General features: G+C 41.6%; 1 protein-coding gene across 1 annotated transcript in view; it reads right to left on the bottom strand.

Moving 5' to 3' along the window:
• Positions 1-634: 634 nt before the first annotated feature.
• The window catches only part of SUGP2 (SURP and G-patch domain containing 2), a 95,826-nt gene continuing 77,747 nt past the window's right edge, over positions 635-18,713 (bottom strand). The window contains exons 5-11 of the mRNA XM_077252629.1: positions 17,551-18,014; positions 8,985-9,096; positions 7,315-7,691; positions 7,022-7,083; positions 3,404-3,546; positions 2,838-2,970; positions 635-1,366 (exon numbers count right to left, since the gene is read on the bottom strand). Coding sequence (XP_077108744.1) covers positions 2,838-2,970; positions 3,404-3,546; positions 7,022-7,083; positions 7,315-7,691; positions 8,985-9,096; positions 17,551-18,014 — 1,291 coding nt within the window. The 3' untranslated portion in view covers positions 635-1,366. The remainder of the gene's footprint in view (positions 1,367-2,837; positions 2,971-3,403; positions 3,547-7,021; positions 7,084-7,314; positions 7,692-8,984; positions 9,097-17,550; positions 18,015-18,713) is intronic.

Below are 18,713 nucleotides of genomic sequence, written 5' to 3'. Positions count from 1 at the left end.
ACTTGAAAGACATATGGCACCTATCCTGGCATTGCCCAACTTTTTAGAACTGCAGAGAAGCATAGTCAATGGTACTTTTGTGCATACTTTTTAACACATTTTTTTTTTTTATATATCAGATACATTTTTATTAAACGTAACAAACTCAGAACAGATATTACATGACAACACTCGTTTTAGCATACTTTTAAACTTACCAAAACCAGAGGGGTACATGGCCTTTTTCCCCCGCGATGGCTTGGAAAGAGGGCAGATAGATTTCAAAATGACCAACTCATATTGAATGGTTCTAAATCTTCCTTTTTTTTTTTTTTTTTTTACCCCATAGAATTAGATGGAAAACCAGATGTAGGTGTTCAGCTCAGAGCACAAAATAAATGTGAAGTGAGCATTATTGGGATTTTTGGGAAGCATAAATAACAAAATCAACAGCAGCTCAAGAATTTTTTTTTTTTTTTTTTTTTTTGTTACCACTGGCTTGATAAAAGTGATAAGACATCTGTATTCCTTGGGACAGTACAAATTCAGCAATACCACATTATAAAAAATGTATTAGTTTTGTTTTTACAGAAAAGATCAATTTTGTAAAAAAAAAAAAGAAAAAAAAAGAAAAGAAACCATTTATTCAGCCATATTCTGTGATGTAAAACTTTATTTCTCTACTGACAGCGTACAGGCTTGTTTTTTGCGAGACGAGATGACTGTTTCAGGGATACCATTTTAATTTACATATAGACTTTTTGATCACTTAAAAAAAAACAAAAAAAAAAAAACCAACAACTCACCCCTCCTAGACTGGCACCACTCCTTAGTATGACTCAGTCACGTCCCCAGCCATCAATGTCCTTCTGCCACATTCACTTTTGGTCTCAGTGGAAATGATGCTTTTTTGATACCGGTAACACGAATTCGGTAGGGGATGTATAGCGTAGTACAGAGTAGCGGCACCGTTCTCGGAGGAGAGCATTCCCAAACCAAAACTACCTCCCTGGGCCCATTAACAAAGGGTTGCCCAGAAGTGAAAACCCTTTTGAAATATATTTGCAAATAATCTTAAACAGTTTTATACCAGGTAATATTGTAACTACCAAAAGAAAATCTACTAAAGAAATAATATTTTGCTTCTTAAAAAGGTTTAGTGAAACATTACAAGTATGCCACCGGATAGGAAAAGGTTTTCTAACAACACTTTTATCCCACTGACTAAAAGAAGAAATAATAAAACTAAACAAGAACAAAATCAGTATGTAGGAAGGTCATGAACACCCACACACAACTTTTAATATGAAAACTATAGGGGCCCAACTTGAGACCTAAAATATACAGGAAAAATTAGCTTCCAAGATCTCAGCAGCCTTCCAGTTTCCTGTGAAATGGGGAAAAAAAGGAAAAAGACAAACTGAATATTTGAAAACTTAAACAGCAAGAAATTCAACGTGTACATAAGAGGTCCAACCAGGCCAGCAAAAACTGCCTTACCATTAAAGGCAAGATCATGCAGCAAAATGCTAGGCACAATGGTCTGAGAATAAAGTAAAATTTCTGCCACCACAATAATCACATGGAAAACAACGGTGTGATGTGGGCAAACATTATAAGGCAGAGATGTTCAAAACTTGAAACCAGAAACTGTTCAAAGTGAAATAGCAGAAACAGCTGGTTTCTAATTTTTTTTGTTGGTAAAAATACCAAAGAAAGGAATACAACTACCTTAAGAAAGGGGATTTTTTTGCATGGTTTTAACGCAAAAATGCTGATAAGAGGTATAAATATGTGAAAGAATGGAATATAAAAAGGATTTTGAAAATTCAAAACAGTATTCCTTTTTAAGACAATTAAATATAAGGTTGTCCTTTGAACCAGAAAGACCACTGCGAGAAGATAACTTTACGATATAAGCAGAAAGCACGAATCCCAACCATCCCCTCTTCCAAACACCATACACTATTATTCAAGTGATTGCTCCTTTCAACCTATAAGATCCACAAAATTCCTCATGTGACTCATGTCAGATGGTAAAAATTAATTCTGATGTCCAACTTGGAAAGGAAAGACCAAGCTTGAAGGTACACACTTGTATGGAAAAAGCGTAAATACATAAGAGAATCAAACTGTGCTCATGGCTGTAAAATGTACAAGTGCAATTGCCAGTCCCAGGCCAAAAGGCAATAAAAGTACGTTGATGACAACACCAAGACGCTCAAAATCATTCTAACATTATCTAGCATCGCTAGCAAACTATAAAGTCTCTGCCTATTTAGGCATTGAATATATTGCATGAGGGTAAGCTGCTTGCATAGGGAAAAGAAAAGAGCATAGAATGTGGTGATTACTAAATGGGACCGATTCAAGACTGGCATAGTGCGCACTCACTATGCCAGTTTCGCTGGAGTAGATGGCAACAAATTCATTCTCCACTTAGTTCGCCATCACTTCTGAGTGGTGCGTGACTCCGTGCCAGAAATAATGCTACTTCAATTAGGAACTGGAGCAGCATTTCTGGAGTACAAAATGTTGGTACATTAGATAAATTTGACTGGCCTGCCTCCCATTTGGCAGAGTGGATTGAAACTTGTATTGAAAAAAAAAAATGACAAATTGCTAAATTTTGTGCAACACACAAATGCTAGAAAATTTTGCAACTTTTTAAAGCTTTTACACCAGTTTTCAGGCGTAAACGTTTTGAAGAATCGGCCTCTTTCTGTTCACACTTACACTTTTGAGAAGTGTTTCTTCATTAATCCAGAGCATCCACTTCTTTCAAAAGGAAAGCACCATTACCATTAACACATTAAAAAAAAAAAGTGTGTGTATTATGGAATATTCTGCAAGCTTACCTACACAAGTAGAACATTTTTATATTTTTTCTTGTACATTGCCATCATTCTGTGCCGATAGTCATCAAACTTTGTAGAAGTGTCCGCTTGCTTTTCTTCAGCACCAAAGCCCTCTCCAGCAGAGATAGTGCCCCTAAAAAAAGTGGCAAAAAACTTTTAAAATAGCCAGTGAATGGCTTTTTAACTTGGACAGGATAGGACATCAAACATTCTTTAAAAAAAGTGTAGCTTAAGAGTATGGTGAAAGCAGCTCATGTACCATGAGCAAACCAGATCATGTACAGCGAAAGGAAATCCAAGCTAAAAACTTTGGTCATGTCAGTAAATGCCTTTGGTGTCAGGCATCCAAGACCTGCTGACGGAAAAACAGAGCACTGGACATATAACTGTTCTCAGATCATAACTATTAAGAATTAGGTGTACATCTTGTGTTGGACGACCACAGTTTAATAGGAACCCAGTAATAAAGCGTTCTTGCTAAACACCAAGTATGTACAGTATAAGGTAGTGTAAAATAAAAACTTGCTGACAGTAAATATGTAAAGTAAACCTGTTGAACAACATACACGTTTATGGGATTTTTGATGCCAGATCCATGAGAACCAAGTCCGTGACCTTCTTGCCAGCCCATCTTACTCAACATCTGAAAACCCACATTCTGTTGGGTAAGCTTCTTATCGGCATACTGTAAATCCACTGGTTTCTTAAACTAAAAAAAGGAAGAAATATGATTAAAATGTGTTTCTGTTTTAAGACCCTGGGCCACTCAGCACATTGGTACAGCTGCCAGTAGACAAGCATAGTGCAAAAGAAAAATACACTTTGCCTGGAAGGTAGAGGGATCGGTTCAGGAGGGGAGTCTTCATTATAGTGGTCTACTTATCAGAACTTCTCAACAAGTCATTGTCCACACAGCATAATATCATCATATATATATTTTATATAAACATTATGTGTGGAATGTACTGGGACACATTTAAGCTTTGAATTCAGGTCTTGTATGCAGTCCTGTTACCACAGGTGTCTAAAATGCAGCGCCTTGCCATGCAGTCTGCCTGTACAGACACTTGTGAAAGAATGGCTTACTCCAAAGAGCTCAATGAATTCAAGCGTGGTATTGAACTAGGATGCCTCCATTGTAACGAATCAGGTCATGAAATTTCTTCTCTTCGAGTTTTCAATATTACCGTTCTCAGTTTATTGTGGAATATGTAGAAGGGTTTAGAAACCACAGCAACTCAAAATGGCAGACCATGTAATGTTCCATAGAGTTGCTGAGTGCGGAGGTGCAGAATCCCAAGAGTCGCCAGTGCTCTGAAAAACTCCAAATCTCCTCTGGCAGTGAAATCAGCACAACTTGTGCTGGCAGTTCATGGCATGGGTTTCCATGACTGAGCAGCTGCATAACAAGCCTTACATAAAGCACAATGACAAGTGTTGGCTGAAGTGGTGTAAAGCATGCTGTCACAGGATGCTTTTGTATCCAACAGTCTGATTGAAGAGTCTGGGCTTTGGCAAATGCCAGGGGAACCTTACCTGCTTAACTGTATTGTGCAAATTGTTAAGTTTGGTGGAGAGGGGATAATGGTATAGGGCGGTTTTTCAAAAGTTGGCAAAGTTTCCTCAACTCCAGTGAAGGGAAATCTTGATGGAGTATACCACAATATTTTCGACAATTCCAGATTTCTGGGAACAATTTTGGGGAAGGTCTTTTTGTGTTCCAGATAGACTGTGCCCCAATGCACAATGCAAGATCCATAAAGGCATGGTTGGGAAAGTTTGTGAGGAAAAAATTGACTGACCTCTGCCCCATTGAACATCTTTGGGATGAACTAAGACACAGCATGTGAGACAAGCCATCTACACCAGTGTCTGGCCTCACAATTGCTTTTCTGTCTAAATGGGAAAACAATTCCTACAGACACTCAAAAATCTTGTAGAAAGTCATCCCAACAGAGTGGAAGCTGTTAGAACTGCAAAATCAGGACCAACTCAATATTCATATCCATGTTGGAAATAGGTAATTAAGGCTACTGTAGCTGTAATCAGTGGTGTGGAGTCGGGAATCCATTTTGGTGGAATCTGAGTCAGAGTTGGGGTCGGTATAAAATGGACCAACTCCTAAAATGTCAAATAATTTGAGTTCAGTAGTACAATTCAGTATGTGATGTAAATGTTTTTAAAAGAAACTTGCAAAGTTATGAAATGTCCTATACAAGTCTGACCGGGTCCTGATCTTAGGATCTCGGCTTTTAGTTTAGATGAATCTGTGCTGCACTTTATGTACTTGCTCAGTAGTGACCAGTGCTGAGGGGTCAGGAGTCAGGGAAACTGAGGAGTCTGTGGTTTGGTTTACTGACTCCACAACCCTGGCTATAATATGTAGGTGTCCCAATATTTATTAATGTAACTGTAGATCCTGTACACGAAAAGTGATGAGAAACTTATTGTTGCATGTATTTCTGTCAATATACGCTGCTCAAAAAAATAAAAGGGAACACTAAAATCCCACATCCTAGATATCACTGAATGAAATATTCCAGTCATTAATCTTTATTCATTACATAGTGGAATGTGTTGAGAACAATAAAACCTAAAAATGATCAACATAAATCACAACTAATATCCCACGGAGGTCTGGAGTTGGAATGATGCTCATAATCAAAGTGGAAAATAAAGTTACAGGCTGATCCAACTTCAGTGGAAATGCCTCAAGACAAGAAAATGATGCTCAGTAGTGTGTGTGGCCTCCACGTGCCTGTATGATCTCCCTACAATGCCTGGGCATGCTCCTGATGAGGCGGCGGATGGTCTCCTGAGGGAACTCCACCCAGACCAGGACTGAAGCATCCGCCAACTTCTGGACAGTTCCTGGAGGAACCCAGGGCCAACCGCACCAGCATAAGTTATCACAAGGGGTCTGAGGATCTCATCTCGGTACCTAATGGCAGTCAGGCTACCTCTGGCGAGAACATGGAGGGTTGTGCAGCCCTCCAAATAAATGCCACCCCTTACCATTACTGACCCACTGCCAAACCGGTCGTGCTGAAGGATGTTGCAGGCAGAAGATCACTCTCCACGGCGTCCCTAGACTGTCACATGTGCTCAGTGTGAACCTGTTTTCATCTGTGAAGAGCACAGGGTGCCAGTGGCGAATTTGCCAATTCTGGTGTTCTGTGGCAAATGCCAAGCATCCTGCACGGTGTTGAGCGGTGAGCACAACCCCCATCTGTGGACGTCGGGCACTAAGACCATCCTCATGGAGTCGGTTTCTAACCGTTTGTGCAGACACATGCACATTTGTGGCCTGCTGGAGGTCATTTTGCAGGGCTCTGGCAGTGCTTCTTCTGTTCCTCCTTGCACAAAGGCTGAGGTAGCGGTCCTGTAGCTGGGTTTTTGCCCTCCTAGTCTCCTGGTAGCGCCTCCAGCCTCTGGACACTACGCTGACTGACACAGCAAACCTTCTTAACCCAGCTCGCATTGATGTGCCATCCTGGATGAGCTGCACTACCTGAGCCACTTGTGTGGGTTGTAGAGTCCATCTCATGCTATCACGAGTGTGAAAGCACAACCAACCTTCAAAAGTGACCAAAACATCAGTCAGAAAGCATTGGTACTGAGATGTGGTCTGTGGCCCCCACCTGCAGAACCACTGCTTTATTGAGTGTGTCTTGATAATTGCCAATAATTTCCATCTGTTGCTTATTCCATTTACACAACAGCATATGAAAGATTGTCAAACAGTGTAGCTTCCTAAGTGGACAGTTTGATTTCACAGAAGTTTGATTTACTAGGAGTTATATTCTGTTGTCTTAGTGTTCCCTTTATTTTTTGAGCAGTGTATATTACTACACATTTTATAAAATGGTTGTTCTCACTTTTTAAACACATGGCCCCAAAGGCTTTTCTACATAAAAAATAAACACAGGAGCTAATCCCCTTCCCAGAGTCAGCTCTCCTCTGCTGCGGTCCCCATGTAATGGCTGCCGCAACGACATGACATTTACAGTACATATCACTGCTGCAGCCAAATCACCGAGCCAAAATGCTTATACTGTCTAAAAAATCTGGCAGAGAACAAGAGCTGGATCTGTGGAAGGCGAGTACCCTATTTTACATGTATAAAAGTTTTGGGCCATGTTTTTTCAGAAAGTGGAAAATACATCTTGCAATGTCGGACTTACCCTTTTTCTGCCGCGTCCTCGTCCCCGCGGGCGTTCATATTCAATACGGACTGGCTCATGAACTATTACAAAAAATTTAAAGATATAATCAAAAGAAACTTAAAATGTTTCAGTCAGTACAATTCAGAGCACATGTGAATGTTACACCACATTCCTTTGTCAGTTCAATGAAACTCTGACATTAAATAATCCAGCAAACAATAACCCAGCATAAAAGCACATTCAACACAATACAAATCAATAGAAAAGCAAGACATGAAAAGAAACAGAGGAATTAAAACAGATAGTCTTACCTTTGGGCTCTTCCACAAGACATACTCTTTTGGGTGGCAGCATGCCAACCTTGAGATTAGCTACTCTCTTTCGAGTTACAAGTGGACGGGCTGGAGTGGGCATTTGGCTAAATGCAGCTACTGGAATAACCTCTGTGCTTGGAGCTTCAGCAGCCTCAGCAGATTCAGCAGCCTCAGCAGCTTCACATTCTGCATCCATTTCCAAAGAGGTTTCCTCATCAGAATCATTCAGTAATTCATCTCCAGTCCTTATATTCTCTAAATCAGTGTCTTCTAGCCCAATTTCTTCATCAGAGGTTCCCACTTCAGTTTGCTTGAACTCCTTCAATTTACTCTGATAGAACTTGTATGCAGGACTGTCTTTCTCACGTAAAAACCTTCAGAGTGGGGGAAGAAAAGTAAGAAATTTATTACATACACAGGAAAAACATGTTTAACCAATTCTTGTACCTAAAAGGAAAAAAAAAATGTATGTCTGAGACCTTGGCATCACAGAGAACATGTCCTATCTAATGCGAATCCCACTCGGTCTTTAAATTGCTTGTGGTGAAATGTGGGTGCATAAAAGGTGCAGGCAACTGTGTGGTACCCAGCTTGTTGTGCATTGGTGTGATTCTTATTAGGAAGACCTGTGCACAATAGTCCTTTATAACTGTATCAGCGAGCAATTATGTCTTTCTACACGCAATCTGAAGATCGTGCAGTATAGTAGCACACTTCTAAATGGTTGTATTCTATGCCAAATTAGAAGTATCTGAATGAACTTCAAGGGGTTCTCCCACAAACAAAAGTTACATTTTATTCACTAGATCTTAGAATAAATTCCACAATTGGATTTGAATAAAATGAAATGTTCCTGTGCTGAGATAATCTTATAGATGTGCCCTGCTGTGTACTCTTGTAATAGCTGTGTCTAACTGTACAGGGACATGGTCTGATCATATCACAGCTCCTGGGCAGGGGATGATGCAAAATAGAGTATACAGACATTATAGCTCAGGGGTCACAGCTGGTTCTTTTTTGTGACAAACCTTTCCCTGCCTGTTTTAAACAATACTAAACCAGTCAGAATCACCAAATCCCTCCAAACAGGGAGGTGTCAGAGGCTGATCACCTTTGACCCCTCCTTATTTGGAGAGACTTGGTGATTCGGACTGGTTTAGTTTCCATTTACAGCAGTATTTTACATGCATTGCATTCCCTATTGATTTAACTGTTTTAAACAATGTTTACTTCACAAAATCAGCTGTGATCATGTGCTGTAATGTCCGTATCCTCTCGTTTTCTTCCCCCCTGCCTAGGATGATCAGACCATGTCCCTGTACGGTCAGACACAGCCATTACACATCTATAAGATTATCTCAGCACAGGAACATTTCATTTAACATCCAGTTGTGGAAATTATTTTAATTCCAAGATTGAATGAACAAAATTAACTTTTGTTAGTGGAGAAAAACCCTTAAACTTTAAGAATGTGCACAACATTTCTTTCACTGTGGTGTAGTGTTCATTTTTTTTCTTTAAAGCAGAATAATTTCTTCTTATTTTTTAATAGGTTGGTATATAACAATACAGAAAATGCTACACATTTCTAGAGAATTATTCTAAGTTAAACCAGCACATTACATACATCATTTTGACAGGTCACAGTAAAATTTATCCACCCTTACCAAAATTCTGGATTGTTTACACTGTTCTCCATGCTAAATTGCTCTATTTCTGGTCCCATCTGAGCAACAAACTCAGCCAACTTCATGGCAGTGTCTTTGGTCTTTTCATCAACTATGAAAAAGAAACAAAACAATAACCCCCGAAAAATAAATTATACCATAGTAATAACAATATAGAATGACAGCAACTTACCTCTTAAATGCTCATGATTACTGGGTGGTGTGATTTAACAGTAAAGGAAATGCAAAGTCAGCACTGCATTCCTGTATATGTGCACACTAGAAGCATACTTTATTGTTGTGGTGTGGTCTAACAAGCAGGAAGGCACAGCTATTGTATAAATGATCAGGTTTGCTTTTAGAGAGTTAAAACTTCACTACTGGAAATTATTTTACACTTTTTTGCGCCTATAATAAACTATCAGTATTCATGCAGGTATAATTTGTCTCTTCCAATTCCACTGCCTTTAATATATTTTAAAGGGAACCTTTCATGTCCAGAAATGCTATTTACCTCCAGGAACAAGGTAACTATGCAGGTAAATAGCACTAAAATGATGCCTGCTTGCCTTACCGGGGCAACGGGTACAGGGAGAAAATTGACTCACGGTATATTCTCCCTGTGGCCACTTGTTTCCAGTCATCGTGGCAGTGCAAGGGTATATAACAGTCACCCCTCACTATTCTATGAACACAGAAGAGATTTGTTGCTCTGCAATCGACACAGTAAAGTAAGCTTCCTGAAAAAAACGCTATCCAACAGAACTGGCGTACGCTGTCACAATTGGAAGGAACAGGCGAGACTACCGTATATACTCGAGTATAAGCCAACCCGAGTATAAGCCGACCCCCCTAATTTTGCCACAAAAAACTGGGAAAACTTATTGACTCGAGTATAAGCCTAGGGTGGGAAATGCAGCAGCTACCGGTGAATTTCAAAAATAAAAATAGATGCTCCATACCGTTCATTATGGCCCCATAGCTGTACCATAGAAAGCTGTGCCATATAGTGCTCTGCACCGTTCATTATTGCCCCATAGCTGTGCCATATAGTGCTCTGCACCGTTCATTATTGCCCCATAGCTGTACCATAGAAAGCTGTGCCATATAGTGCTCTGCACCATTCATTATTGCCCCATAGCTGTGCCATACAGTGCTCTGCACCGTTCATTATTGCCCCATAGCTGTGCCATATAGTGCTCTGCATCGTTCATTATTGCCCCATAGCTGTGCCATATAGTGCTCTGCACCGTTCATTATTGCCCCAGAGCTGTACCATAGAAAGCTGTGCCATATAGTGCTCTGCACCATTCATTATTGCCCCATAGCTGTGCCATATAGTGCTCTGCACCGTTCATTATTGCCCCATAGCTGTGCCATATAGTGCTCTGCACCGTTCATTATTGCCCCATAGCTCTGCCATATAGTGCTCTGCACTGTTCATTATTGCCCCATAGCTGTGCCATATAGTGCTCTGCACCGTTCATTATGGCCCCATAGATGCTCATTATAAAGCTGCCCCATATGGAATGCTCTGCACCGTTCAGTTTGGCCCCATAGATGCTCATTATAAATCTGTTCCCTATATAACGCTGGTGCTGCTGCTGCAATAAAAAAATAAAAAAAAACACATACTCACCTCTCTTGCTTGCAGCTCCTCAGGGTCACGTCCCAGCGTCTCTCTGCACTGACTGCTCAGGCAGAGGGCAGCGCCCTCTGACCTGCACAGTCAGTGCGGAGAGACGCCGGGAAGATGGAGCGGCGCCCGGCGTGTGGAACGCGGACAGGTGAATATGTAATACTTACCTGCTCCCGGCGTCCCGCTCCTTCCCCCGGACAGCTGGTCTTCGGTGCCGCAGCCTCTTCCTCTATCAGCGGTCACCGTTACCGCTCATTAGAGAAATAAATATGCGGCTCCACCCCTATGGGAGTGGAGTCCATATTCATTTCTCTAATGAGCGGTCCCATGTGACCGCTGAACAGGGGAAGAGCTGCGGCACCCGGAGACCATGGGACTGCAGGGACAGCGCCAAGAGCCCCGGAAGCAGGTAAGTATGCCTCAGCGCCCTCTCCCCCTCACCCGCCGACCGTGACTCGAGTATAAGCCGAGAGGGGCACTTTCAGCCCCAAAAATTGGGCTGAAAATCTCAGCTTATACTCGAGTATATACGGTAATTGTTTCCTGTCTCCCCCAATGAAACGCCTAAGAAAGCTAAACTTTAAATGCAAAAACACAGTTGGAAATTTGCTAGTATGTTTTTATTCCTTCCTACTAAGATGTTTATTAATACGTTTCCGAATAGACGTTTGTTAAAGGGGTTGTTCAGTACAAATCAAGAAGTGTGCAGTCACTCTCACTACAGACCTATGAATGCCCCTAGTGCACGTACTGTGGGCTGCGTGGATTCTCTGGTTTCTGAGCGGGGACAGGAAGGTATGTATGAGATACACATACTCCTGGCCAAAGTTCATCCAGTGGGCACGGGCCTCACACCATGAACTTGTATGGAGCAAGGCTGTGCCCTCTAGTCAGCCAAGCCCACGTCACTAGTCGGGACGCAGCCTCACTCAATGCAACTGTATGGCGCACTGCTGCACCCACTAGCCGGGCTCAGGCCGGGAGTATGTATAACACATCATACCCTCTGGTCCTGGCTCAGAAACCAGAGAATCCCTGCAATGCATAGTGCATGCGCTGAGAGAATTCATAAGTCTGCAATCACAGAGTGACTGTAGACTTATCGATTTGTATAGTACAAGCCCTTTAAGTTATATGTAACCCAAACTGACACCACTGACAAAGTACATCTTAACCTGGAGTAAAAAAAAAAAAAAAAAAAACAACTGGCACTGCCAGCAAAGTAGTTATGGCAGCCAAAGGGAACAATTTTTAAATTATATTCAATTTTGGAGCAGGATGGAAGATATAGGGTGAACGAAAAAAAAAATTGCTAGGATGAATATCAAGTGGTTTTAGCCTTAGACTAGGATATCCTCTTAATCTCTTCCCGACGTGTGGAACGGGTATATAGAACGGAATTAGAAGCTGAACCCACACCATACCCAGCAGATTTCAGCAAACTAAGCTCCAATCACAGCCAAAAATCTACAATTGCAACATTTGAGGGGGCATACCATTCCAAAATCCCATCGACCGCCTGCAACACAATTGAAGCATGCCAAATGGGCTGCTATGGCAACTGGGGCCCTGCTGTAGGACCCTCATGTTGGTATTCTCTGTGAAGCTCAGTCAAGCTTCTTTGGAAAACTGCTTTTACCTATATACTGCAATATACTTCTATTGCAGTATATATAGTAGATCAAGCGGTCAGTCGACTGCAGAGAATTAAAAAAACAAAACAAAAAAAAACCACCTTGTTAAAATATATATATTTTTTTTTTATAAGAGATATTACAAATAAAGAAATTAAATATTCATATCACATCCCTTTTTCGCCCCCTATTAATACCCTCACTGACATTGAATGTCTATTGTTGACTCCTGGGCTGTTGTAACCACCCATCAGCAAAATTTTAAAATTGCCCTTTCAGGAAAAAAACAAACACATTTGGTGTCACCTTGCCCATAATCAAGTGTATAAAATAGTGTGTGAATATGTGTGTGTGTGTGTGCGTATGAATATATGTGTGTGTGTGTGTGTGTGCGTGTATATGAATATATGTGTGTGTGTGTGTGTGTGTGTATATGAATATATGTGTGTGTGTGTGTGTGTATATGAATATATGTGTGTGTGTGTGTGTGTATATATGAATATATGTGTGTGTATGAATATATGTGTGTGTATGAATATATGTGTGTGTATATATATATATATATACACACACACACACACACACACACATACACTCACCGGCCACTTTATTAGGTACACCATGCTAGTAACGGGTTGGACCCCCTTTTGCCTTCAGAACTGCCTCAATTCTTCGTGGCATAGATTCAACAAGGTGCTGGAAGCATTCCTCAGAGATTTTGGTCCATATTGACATGATGGCATCACACAGTTGCCGCAGATTTGTCGGCTGCACATCCCAAAGATGCTCCATACAAGGCAGGATGGATCCATGCTTTCATGTTGTTTACGCCAAATTCTGACCCTACCATCCGAATGTCGCAGCAGAAATCGAGACTCATCAGACCAAGCAACGTTTTTCCAATCTTCTACTGTCCAATTTCGATGAGCTTGTACAAATTGTAGCCTCAGTTTCCTGTTCTTAGCTGAAAGGAGTGGTACCCGGTGTGGTCTTCTGCTGCTGTAGCCCATCTGCCTCAAAGTTCGACGCACTGTGCGTTCAGAGATGCTCTTAGGCCTACCTTGGTTGTAACGGGTGGCGATTTGAGTCACTGTTGCCTTTCTATCAGCTCGAACCAGTCTGCCCATTCTCCTCTGACCTCTGGCATCAACAAGGCATTTCCGCCCACAGAACTGCCGCTCACTGGATTTTTTTTCTTTTTCGGACCATTCTCTGTAAACCCTAGAGATGGTTGTGCGTGAAAATCCCAGTAGATCAGCAGTTTCTGAAATACTCAGACCAGCCCTTCTGGCACCAACAACCATGCCACGTTCAAAGGCACTCAAATCACCTTTCTTCCCCATACTGATGCTCGGTTTGAACTGCAGGAGATTGTCTTGACCATGTCTACATGCCTAAATGCACTGAGTTGCCGCCATGTGATTGGATGATTAGAAATTAAGTGTTAACAAGAAGTTGGACAGGTGTACCTAATAAAGTGGCCAGTGAGTGTATGTGTGTATGTGTGTATAAGCCGACCCGAGTATAAGCCGACCCCCATAATTTTGCCACAAAAAACTGGGAAAACTTATTGACTCGAGTATAAGCCTGGGGTGGAAAATGCAGCAGCTACCGGTGAATTTCAAAAATAAAAATAGATGCTCCATACCATTCATTATTGCCCCATAGATGCTCCATATAAAGCTGTGCCATATATAATGCTCCATACCATTGATTATTGCCCGATATATTATCCATATATAGCTGTGCCATATAGAATGCTCTGCACCGTTCATTATGGCCCCATAGATGCTCCATATAAAGCTGTGCCATATATGCTCTGCACCGTTCATTATGGCCCCATAGATGCTCCATAGAAAGCTGTGCCATATATGCTCTGCACCGTTCATTATGGCCCTATAGATGCTCCATATAAAGCTGTGCCATATATGCTCTGCACCGTTCAGTTTGGCCCCATAGATGCTCCTTATATAGCTGTGCCCTATATGATCTGCAGCGTTCAGTTTGGCCCCATAGATGCTCCTTATATAGCTGTGCCATATATGCTCTGCACTGTTCATTATGGCCCCATAGATGCTCCTTATATAGCTGTGCCCTATATGCTCTGCACCGTTCAGTTTGGCCCCATAGATGCTCATTATAAATCTGTTCCCTATATGCTCTGCACCGTTCAGTTTGGCCCCATAGATGCTCCTTATATAGCTGTTCCCTATATGCTCTGCACCGTTCAGTTTGGCCCCATAGATGCTCATTATAAAGCTGCCCCATATGGAATATGCTCTGCACCGTTCAGTTTGGCCCCATAGATGCTCATTATAAATCTGTTCCCTATATAACGCTGGTGCTGCTGCTGCAATAAAAAAAAACAAAAAAAAAACACATACTCACCTCTCTTGCTTGCAGCTCCTCAGCGTCCCGTCCCGGCGTCTCTCCGCACTGACTGATCAGGCAGAGGGCGCCGCGCATACTATATGCGTCATCGCGCCCTCTGACCTGAAAAGTCAGTGCAGAGAGACGCCGGGAAGACGGAGCGGCGCCCGGCGTGTGGACCGAGGACAGGAAAATATGCGATACTTACCTGCTCCCGGCGTCCCGCTCCTTCCCCCGGACAGCTGGTCTCCGGGTGCCGCAGCCTCTTCCTCTATCAGCGGTCACCGGCACCGCTGATTAGAGAAATGACTATGCGGCTCCACCCCTATGGGAGTGGAGTACATATTCATAAGTTTAATGAGCGGTCCCACGTGACCGCTGTACAGGGGAAGAGCTGCGGCACCCGGAGACAGTGTGACGGGCAGGGGGAGCGTCAGGATCGCCGGGACTAGGTAAGTATGCCTCAGCGCCCTCTCCCCCTCACCCGCCGACCCTGCCACAGACCGTGACTCGAATATAAGCCGAGAGGGGCACTTTCAGCCCAAAAATTTGGGCTGAAAATCTCGGCTTATACTCGAGTATATACGGTATATATATAGCAAAGTACTGCAGTGTGCAGGCGCCGGGCCTCTCTGACCTTTCCAGAATGCTGTAGATAGGCACCCGATGCCGGTGGGCTTAGCTCACCCTCAATTTTGGGAGTGACAAGTTCCCTTTAAAAAGGCTCATGAAATGGTGACAAACCAATTTTTTGGGTTACAAACTTTCCGAATGTTTTTTCATCACTTACGGCTACGTTCCCATAATGAGTTTGTGGCGAGATTTTGATGTTGCAGATTTTCTGCAGTATTTATGCACACATTTGCTAAATTGTGCAAAATTTTTTTTCCCACTTTTTTTTTTTACCTTTGCAGTTTGTCTTTTTGGTCATGTTTGAAATTAAGCTGCTTTGTTTTTTTTACTTCCTCGTATTTGGCTTTGACAAAAATATATATTGTTACATTCATGTGTGGACTACATGTCGTTTAACCTATTTCTGACCTCGGACGGGATAGTACGTACGAGGTCAGAACCCCCGCTTTGATGCGGGCTCCGGCGGTGTTTTGAACAGCCGACATGTGCCCGCAATAGCGGCGGGTGAATCGCTAGTTAAATGCCACTGTCAGACGCTGACAGCGGCATTTAATCAGCGCTTCCGGCCAGAAATGAGCGCATCGCCGACCCCAGTCACATGATCGGGGGTCAGTGATGCTTTTGCATAGTAACCATAGAGGTCCTTGAGACCTCTATGGTTACTGATGCCGGTTTGCTGTGAGCGCCACCCTGTGGTCTGCGCTCATAGCACACCTGCATTTCTGCTGCATAGCAGTGATCTAATCATCGCTGCTATGTAACATAGCCAATCGGGTTGTGCCAGCTTCTAGCCTCCCATGGAGGTTATTGAAGCATGGCAAAAGTTAAAATTAAAAAAAAATTAAAAAAAAAGTGAAAAAAAATAAAAATGTAAGTTTAAATCACCCCCCTTTCGCCCCATAAAAAAATAAATAAATTTAAAAAAAAAATTCAAACCTAGACATTTGGTATCGCCACATTCAGAATCGCCCGATCTATCAATAAAAAAAAGCATTAACCTGATCGCTAAACAGCGTAGCGGGAAAAAAATTGGAAACGCCAGAATGACGGTTTTTTTGGCCGCCGCGACATTACATTAAAATGTAATAACGGGTGATCAAAAGAACGTATCTGCACAAAAGTGGTATCATTAAAAACGTCAGCTCGGCACGCAAAAAAATAAGCCCTCACTCGACCCCAGATCACGAAAAATGGAGACACTACAGGTGTTGGAAAATGGCGCAATTTTTTTAATTTATTTATTTTTTTTTTAGCAAAGTTGGGAATTTTTTTTCACCACTTAGATAAAAGAGAACCTAGACATGTTTGGTGTCTATGAACTCGTAATGACCTGGAGAATCATAATGGCACGTCAGTTTTAGCATTTAGTGAACCTAGAAAAAAAGCCAAACAAAAACCAAGTGTGGGACTGCATTTTTTTTGCAATTTCACCGCACTTGGAATTTTTTTCCCGTTTTCTAGTACATGACATGGTAAAACCAATGATGTCGTTCAAAGTACAACTCGGTTCGCAAAAAATAAGCCCTCACATGAGCATATTGATGGAAAAATAAAAAAAGTTAAGGCTCTGGGAAGGAGGGGAGTGAAAAACGAACACGGAAACACAGAAAATCCCAAGGTCATGAAGGGGTTAAGTGCACACAAAAAAAAAACAACCACACCATCTAACAATTCTATAGGGAAAATCCACACAAATCTCAGAGCTCCCGCAAGAGAAATTACTATGTTGCGGATTTAAAAAACGCACCATGGGTCAATTTATGCAGCGTAAAGAGAGGGAGAGAAAAAAAAAATCTTGGGCATAAAGATTTATAGAAATCCTATCCACGATGAAATTGTAAGATGTTGTATATTATTTTTTTGCACAGCCAAAACATGCAGAATCAAAACTAAAACCTCACTGTGGGAACTTAAGGTAAAAAAAATAAAATAAATAAGAAAAAAACAATACAAGGTAGGTATTGCCATAATCAACCCGAACAATAATATTAACCAGGTCAATTTTACTGCAAACTGAACGTTATGATAAGGGAAAAAAAAAACAAACAAAAAAAAAAAAACAGAATTGCAAGGTTTCCCACCACACACCCCGCAATTTAATCACACATTTTTTTCTCTGTTTGCCAGTACATCATGAGATGAAATGAGTGGTACAGACAGAGAATCGCCCAGTCAATCAGGGGTTAAAAATGTCAGCTAAAAAAAAAAAAAAAAAAAAAAAAAAAGGCATTTAAAACAAGAAAATCAAAACACTCAAAAGCAGACAAACATAAAAGAAATAGCTTCAAACCTTCTTCTTGTAATGGTTCTTTATCCTCTTGTAATTCTTTATCTTTATGAACTTCTGCACTCTCTGAGCATTGGTCTGGAGTTTCCAGGGATTTTACATCTGCTTCACAAGAAGACGTTTCGGTCGTTGTTTCAGTTATTGGTATGATTTCAAGCTCTTGTTTCTCAGCTTTGATAATCTTTTTCGCTTTAACAGTAGGAGATGCCTTTGCCTTACGGCTCTTAAGTTTGGCCTGCTTTCGCTTTTTTGAGAGTGACAAGGTTCTGTAGAGCCTCCTCTTCACAGCTTGTGCCTTCCTTGCATACAGCATTGCCCTCACTGACTCACAAGCCAACTCTTCAGGAGATCGCTTACTTTTTTTTGTTTGCGTGCTCTGTGTGTGTATTTGATCTTTGGAGTTTTGAAACTCAACAAACTTTTGACGATAATATTTATACTCATTGCTTCCCTCATCAAACAAGAACCTGAAAGAAAAGAAAAAAAAACAACAAAAAAAAACCTGATAATGAAGGAAGAAGCAAACTTTTTTTTTTAAAATAGTAAATCCATTCAGAAAAACAAGACCTTCAGAAACTTGAGATCGTGTTGGCAAAGACTCTGCTATTTAGGGTATGTGCACACGTTGCGGATTTGACGCTGCAGATTCTCAGCAGTTTTCCATGAAGTGTACAGTACCATGTAAACCTATGGAAAACAAAATCTGCAGTGCACATGCTGCAGAAAAAAAAAAACCGTGTGAAAACGCAGCGGTTTATTTTCCGCAGCAAGTCAATTCTTTGTGCGGATTCCGCAGCGGTTTACACCTGATCCTCAATAGGAATCCGCAGGTGTAAAACCGCAGGTGGAATCCGCACAAAAACCACAGTAATTCCGCGGTAAATGTGTAGTGCAGTTTACCTGCAGATTTACCAAAATCAGTGCGGAAAAATCTTCACCACCATTCTGCACCGTGTGCACATAGCCTTAATGCCCACGATCTAGAACTAGCAGCACTTTGGACTCCACCTTCAAGATACATTGGTAAACTAGACTGACAACCATCCAAGACCAGGCCACTCACCTTTGAGAGCAGGGGGCTGTGCAATAAGCAGGCCAGCACGAAATCAGTATATATTAAATATTAATGTTCAGGACAGATCAGCTTTAGCAGTCACCGAGAACAA

Source organism: Ranitomeya variabilis, chromosome 1 (assembly GCF_051348905.1).
Source record: "Ranitomeya variabilis isolate aRanVar5 chromosome 1, aRanVar5.hap1, whole genome shotgun sequence".
NCBI classification, from domain to species: Eukaryota; Metazoa; Chordata; class Amphibia; order Anura; family Dendrobatidae; genus Ranitomeya; species Ranitomeya variabilis.
The sequence above is the reverse complement of the archived record's forward strand: the minus strand, read 5'-3'. Positions and strand labels throughout refer to the sequence as shown.